This window comes from Egretta garzetta, unplaced genomic scaffold (genome assembly GCF_000687185.1).
Source record: "Egretta garzetta isolate BGI_Z169 unplaced genomic scaffold, ASM68718v1 scaffold14, whole genome shotgun sequence".
NCBI lineage: Eukaryota > Metazoa > Chordata > Aves > Pelecaniformes > Ardeidae > Egretta > Egretta garzetta.
Window position 1 is genome coordinate 5,961,371 of NW_009259588.1, and position 7,009 is coordinate 5,968,379.

The 7,009-nt window shown below is 42.0% G+C and overlaps 1 protein-coding gene across 1 annotated transcript in view; it reads left to right on the forward strand.

Moving 5' to 3' along the window:
- JARID2 (jumonji and AT-rich interaction domain containing 2) overlaps positions 1 to 7,009 on the forward strand; it is a 229,731-nt gene that overhangs the window by 95,853 nt on the left and 126,869 nt on the right. The window contains exon 2 of the mRNA XM_009637944.2: positions 2,295 to 2,430. Within this exon, the coding sequence (XP_009636239.1) occupies positions 2,295 to 2,430 (136 nt within the window). The remainder of the gene's footprint in view (positions 1 to 2,294; positions 2,431 to 7,009) is intronic.

The following is a 7,009-nucleotide window of genomic DNA, read 5'->3' on the forward strand; positions in this document are numbered from 1 at the left end:
CTGTGACAGGACAAGGGGTAATGGTTTTAAACTAAACCAGGGTAGGTTTAGACTAGATATAAGGAAGAAATTCTTTACAATGAGGGTGGTGAAACACTGGAAGGGGGTGCCCAGAGAGGTAGTGGAGGCCCCATCCCTGGAAACATTCAAGGCCAGGTTGGACGGGGCTCTGAGCAACCTGATCTGGTTAGCGGTGTCCCTGCTCACTGCAGGGGGGTTGGACTAGATGACCTCTAGGGGTCCCTTCCAACCCAAAACATTCTATGATTCTATGTCTCCCCGAGCACAGCTTACATTAACTGGGCTCGATCATTACATGTGTCTTGTGTATGCCTGGCTTAAAATATATAAAAATACAGGGTGATGGTTTTTGTTGCTGCTTGGTGGCTTTCTGCGTAGCTCATCTGGGCTTCAGAGCCAGGAGCTGTGTGCCTGGCCAGAGGGCTCTTCGTCGTCCTCCTCATGTTTGCTGCCCATGACATTAGCATTTTGTACAAATGCCTGTCAAGAGAGGGAGTGGTGTCTGCAGGCCTGTGTCCGTAATATGGATGGGTGCCAGGGGTGCTTACGACTGTTCCCTAACTAAGCACGAGTCACTTGAGGATTTAATAACTAGTTTCTGTGATGACAGAAATGTGTGACATCCTGCTGGGCCCCTTGTCAGTGGGATCCCTGTCCAGGTTTAATCTCCATACCTGCCAGTCAGTGGGAATGTAAATGGGGTGTCTTTGGGCAAGCTTTGTTAAAATGGAGCAGGCTTGCAGCCCTCCCGTGTTTAGTGTCACTTCTGGTTAGGACTGAAGTTGTGTTGGCAGTAAAACCATAAGCCGAAGTTGTTTGTGTAAACCTCTATTGACAAAATAACTGGATGTACTAGTCCTTTTAAAAAGCTTGCCTGGAGATTTTTTTTTTTCTCCCCGTTGCTGTGGGTGTTGGTTTACAAAGTTTGCTTCTTGGCCTGGAGCTGCCTGTGCTCTAAAGCTCCCTGGGCATAGCTCAGCCTTGTTCAAAGTATAGTAGCTTGTCCCTCGTGCGAAATGCACATCTCGCTGCCAAAATGCTGGCTGCTTTCACTGTACTAAGTGTGTTGCCTTCCATTCCCCACCCCCAAGCAATTTGTCAGGTTTTTTTTCGGGGGGGAGGGGGTGTTTTTGATCACAATTCAGCAGCTGAACGCCAATCTCTCACTAGAAGAGAGAAGAAAAAGCTATCAGTGGTCACCTTAAACTGTGCTTATTTTTTTTTTTTTTGAAGTTGATGGTGTTGGTCACTTTGAGACAGGAGATGGTATAAACTCTCCTGCCTCCTGGCATGGATTGCTGATGAGGCTTTTTGGGGTTTCCAGTGGAGTGTGGCAGTGTGCTGCAGTACACTTATCTAAATAAGGCCTGCCTAGAAATGTTAATCTTTTTGCTTGGCAGTGATGTAGCCCTTGAGGAATTCAAGGGCAAGAGTGCTCAAATAGTGTTTTTTTTAAAGACCCCGAGACAATTACAGGGCTTATGAAAATACGATGATTTACCTGATCTCACTTGTGTCTTTATATCAATTTGCTGACTTAATTTATTTGAATGCTAAAGGCTTTAAGGAAATGCTTTTCCAGGGAATTAATCTTTTAACTAAAGCGAGTACTAAATATGACATACACTAATATTCCTTTTGACAATATAGCATTTGTCTCCTAAAAATAAAGTAGAAAACATATGCCCCGAGGGCCAAATTCCACTTTGCTTTACGCTGAGATAGATTCGGAATATCTTCATTGTTATCAATATACAACTTCATTGTAACGCTGCAATAAATGCAAATCACTAAACCAGAGGAAAAAAAAATCCTGAGCCAGTAGGCACAAACCAAGGCCAAAATGGCAACAAGGGAAGTTGGTTCAGAAAACTTGGCCTCTTAAATTACTGCAACATTCAATTTAGTGGTGGGGGTTTTTCTTCCCCCTCCTCTTAATTATCTGAGAGAGCACTTCCTGGCTGTGATAAATTTCTCCATAAAGGATTCATTATGGGGATTTCAACAAAAATGTTTCACCTCCTGTCTAACACCTGGTACATGGCTACTGCTGTTTGCAGGATAAAGGATTAGAGGGACTAATGCTCTGATTTGATAATAGTTATCTTTCTGTTCACTGTTAGAGCTGGTTGAGTTTAAGTTGTGTTTTGTTATGCAGGTTTTTTTTAAATTACAAATAATCTGTGTAGCCCTAGGCTGTTGGATTTTGTTTGTTTTGCTTTTGTTTCAGATGCATGCAAATAATGTCTCCTTTCCGTTTCCTCCTTCTTTAGGATGACAGCGATGGGATTCCCTGGTCAGAGGAGAGGGTGGTGCGGAAGGTCCTTTATTTATCTCTGAAGGAGTTCAAGAACGCACAGAAGCGGCAGCACGGCGATGGCATTAGCGGGAGCCTCAAGGCAGTGAATGGTGAGCTGCCTCTGTGGTACTGTACCGCACCACTGGAAGGACTCAGTCCTGTTCAATGGGGTTTTTATGCTGTAGCACCATCTGGCATGCACTGTGCCCTTTTGATCTGCACAGAGGAACTTGTTTCTGCAGTGCTTAAAATGCCCAGTTTGAACAATCCATGTTTCAGTTTCTGGTTGAACTGATTGAGATGGGGATCAGGGTGGAGGGTAGGTGTCAGGCAGGAGACAAGGGCCAGGCTGCTGTTTGGTAGAGAAAGAAGGTCCACTACCTGAAGTGCCGAGTGTGTCGACAGAGAAGGTATCCATTTAAAGGTGATTGGATTCAGTTATCTTGGGGAAGGACAGCTGAACAGAATTTACCAGTTCTGTGTCATTTAGATGCAAGAAGCTGGCTAACCAGCATCTGTAACTCTGGAGTGATCTCAGTCCACGTGGTCTATTGTCCAGAGGTGAAAGAGCATAGGACCTACATAAAAAGATTTAGGGGACAAACACTGGGATGCTGGACTCCCCTAGTGAAAGAAGTTTAATTTTATTTATTTAATCCTTTGGCCAATTATTATCTGCTGCTCCCCCCCCTTCCCTTACAGCTTGCTTAAAAAAAGCCATGGTGTCCTGAGAGGTGAATATAAAGTGTGTCTCTTTCAGATTCATTCTCTGACACAGGACCCTTTCTTTGAAAAGGCTTTGTCATGCTGGCTTGAGCCTTGAAAGTGATGACTAGCAGGATTCAGATTTCTGGGCAGGCTTACGGTTTTTTCTTCACTCACAAGAGCTTATTTGTTTCTTGATGGAGGTTTATGGCAGTTCCTTTTAGGCATGTGCATAACTATACATGTGCTAATGCATTAAAGCAGCAGCTGAGTGCTTACTTGGTAGGTTATTCATATTTATATGTAGCTTGTGTTTTTGACAGGGTGAGTCAAATTTCACTGCGTTTTCACTGAGTGTTATAGCCGACAAGGCAAAAAGCTAAGGGAATGGCTGGGTAGCTACAGGCAGCATGATAAAGTTACTGTATTGCGTAAGCAATTGCAAACTCCTTAATGTGATTAAAGAAGACCTCAGACTTCCGAGTTCAGTAATAATATCAAATACTGATCTGATGGGAAGGGGCATCTAGCTTTAGCAGCAAGCCATTAATAAGCTTGGAGGTGTACACAAAACAGCGCTGGCTTTTTTCCCTCCAACACCTCCGCATCATTGATCTTCTGTCAAACACAATTCTCTTGGAAAGTTTCTTATTCCATTGTGGGGGTTTTGTTTAGTCAAAGGAAAAAAAGTCTAAAGGCGTGAAGCACAGTAATTGTGTGTTAGGAGGCTTTGATGGTGTGCCAGGTTACAGGATGACTGAGGTTTTTATGGTGTCTAGTTTCTCCAAAGGCAGCTTAGATGAAAAGTGAGTTGGCTGGGAATGCTGTGTCGATGCAGGTACCAGACGCAGAGTATGCCACCAGCTTCCTCTGGCAGCGGCATGGCTCGCATCTTCAGAGCTTGCATCTCACATTGAGAACTGGAGCGTTCAGTGCTTTTTCTCCTTTACAGAAGTAGGTGATCAGTTCTTTGGGGTTGTTGGTTTGGGTTTGGTTTTTTTTTTTTTTTTTTTTTTTTTTGAGCCAGAATGATATTCTGTGTTAGTCTTCCTGTTTGCTAAACAATTCTTTAAATGTCCTGTCTCAGCACTGCTCTATTTCAATATCACTCTCCAAAAGCTTTTTTTATCCACTGATATTTGGAAGAATGTTTCATTATACAGAGAAAAAAGATTTGCAAAAGGGAGGAGGATTGATACTGTGTGGTAACATTAAGAAAATCTATTTAAACATACGGTTTGTTCATTACATCTTTTAAAAAAATGTAGCCATGTATTTTCAAATCCACAGGTCTCTGTGGACTGAGGAAAATGCAGGTCATCCTAAGAAATTACTGAGCTATTCTGAATTTAGGGAAACATAGTATTTTAAGGGTGAGCCTTAGATCCACAGTTTTATACTCTTGGAGGAAAAAATATTTCCTTGTATACGTCCTTGTTCCAACATGCAGGCCACAAACAGTGTTTTCTTGTGTGTTACTCCAAAAGGTAGCATGCAGTTAAATACAGTTTTTATGTAAGCAATGTCTTCATTAATATTCAGCACCCATAGCTTTCAGGGAGGGGGGCAGGGGAATCTAGCTGAAAGAATTTGAAGTTAAAAGTGTTCAGTGCCTCCGTAAAGCTGGGCTCCCCTGGCTTGAATTCTGTTTAGGGTGCTTTGCCTTGTAAACATAAAGGGAAGTTTAGGGTTTGTGCTGCACAACCCTGTCAATGTCCCTAGTGAACTCTAAAGGGTATTGCTCCTTCAGCTGTTGAGAATCAAATAGGTCACCTTCCAGTACCTGGCAAATTTAACCATTTCCAGGAGGAGGGGTCTGAGTGGGGTTCGAGCTTTCCGAGCTCCCTGCTCAACGTGGAAGCATGGATTGCTCACGCACTTCTGAGAGCTCAGGGGACCGCGAACAATCAGGTAGTATGACTTGATCTTTGTGCCACCATGTGTAGTGCAGAGAGAGTTTCTTTGTTCAGGTTGTAAATCTGTCGTGCCTTAAATTTATTTATTTGTAAACTTGCAACCTGTAATTTGTTTTAGTAGAAAGTACATACTTCTGGCAATAGAGGAAGGTAAAATACTCACCAGCCCCTTGCAGCTGGTGTCTTTAAGAAGTTTTTATGGATTTGAAGTGGCTGAAGTTGCATAAACATGCTACAAAAGTTGCTTTGCCAGCTTTTGCCAAACTACAGCTAAACTTGTATGAAAATGGTATTGTCAATGGTATTTCAGCTGGTGAGTACAGTGGTATTGTTGATTATTTGGTATCTGGAATAATGGTGCCTGTTTGATTGATAGTGTGAAAAAGCAAGTTAATTTTAAATGTGAGAGATGAACCCATTAACAGGAGTCTTTTCGGTATTAAAGTTTCTGCAAGATCTAAGATGTGCTGGTGGTGGCACGGAGGCAATCAACTTCTATGCCTCTCTGAATAATAAAAGAAAAATAAAATTTAAAATAAATAAAAATTCAAATTACTTTTGGAGATTATATGTATTATAATACCTTGTCTGTCTCCACCTCACTATTAAAGATATTTGTTATCCTGAAAACAATCCTGCCATTTTCAGTTTGTGGCTGAAACCCTGTTACTTACGTGGTTTTGTTTAAAGTAGTGGGGTTTTGTTTGGGGGTGGCAGTGTGTTTGCAGGTGTCCTTACTCCTATGTTTTCACCTGATAATTTTTACTTCTGTGTTTGTGCTGCCAGTTATTTTTCATCCTAACTGTTTTTCTGCTTTCTTTGCCCTTATCCCGCGCCCCAGCTAGAAGGATTTCAGAGAAAGGCGAGTGGTTATATCATGGCTGTTGTATTGGTGGATATATTGCACGTGTGTTTTTGTTGACTCTAGATATTTGCAGAGTACAGAATGACACCCTACAGTATGCCTTTGTTTGCTGTGTGTTTCTCTCCAGCACCTGGGAATATAAAATCTGAAGGAGGTGCTTCTGCACATTGTCAAGAAACCCTCTGCAGCCCTAAACGGGATACTGGAACTCTGATAATGGAAACAAGGTCGTGCGCTGGAAAACCCAGAGGGACCTCTTTAGTGATTTTGATTACTGCTGCCTGTCATTTGTGTTCGGATTTTAAGAATAGGGATTGGTGTTTGGAATAGTGATACTAATTTTCAGAGATCCTCGTCTAAAAGGAAAACTAATTCCCTTGGGAAATCGTTGTCTTCTTGTGTAGCTTAGAATGTGAGATAAGGCTGTAAAAAAGGGCAATGAAAGATGTAATTATTGTTTGTGTTCCGTTTTATGAGAATAAATCCAGTACCCTCAAAAGAGTATATCATAAAGCAAATTTTTATGACCTAAGATTTTAAATGCTATTTTTCAAAACTTGCGATAAAGAAGATATTTGTGATACAGAAGTGCTAGCATTTCCTAAACGGGAAGAGTGCCAAAGTTTGCTTGTTTGTTTAAGGTGGTTAGTTAGTCTACAGAAATGACAACCAGACGTTGGAATTATTCAAGCAGATAGTGTGTTTTCACCAGCTGTACTTTGTCCTAGAAAGGTGTCATGGCAATCTCCAAACATGCCAGCTAGGTTAAGCTTGTGGCAAACATAGTCTAGTTGGGAAATCAAATGTATGCAAGGGCATGCTTTAGTTCAAGGCAGAAGTTGGAACTCTTGCTCATTTGGTAAATAGAGAGATGAGTAAAAATATGTAATTTTGCTATTCTGAGAGATTTCACCTTACATTTAGGGTTGTTAAAGTCATTTATTCATTTTATGTGTGTTCTTTAAAGAGAGAAGGAACAATGTCAGCACTCTTGACGGAGGTGGTGGTTGGTCCACAGATGGCTGTAGTGCCCTTTTGTCCCTTGTGCTGGTCTGCTCCTGCCCTCAGCCATTCCCACACGAAAGCTAATGAGACTTTTGTTGGAGGTTTGCTTTTTCCGAAAATGAGATGTCTCTGCACAGAGAGGCAGGAGCCTCTGGGGCAAGCCATAGCAGGACAGTGGTGCCAGACCCAGTGGCAGCA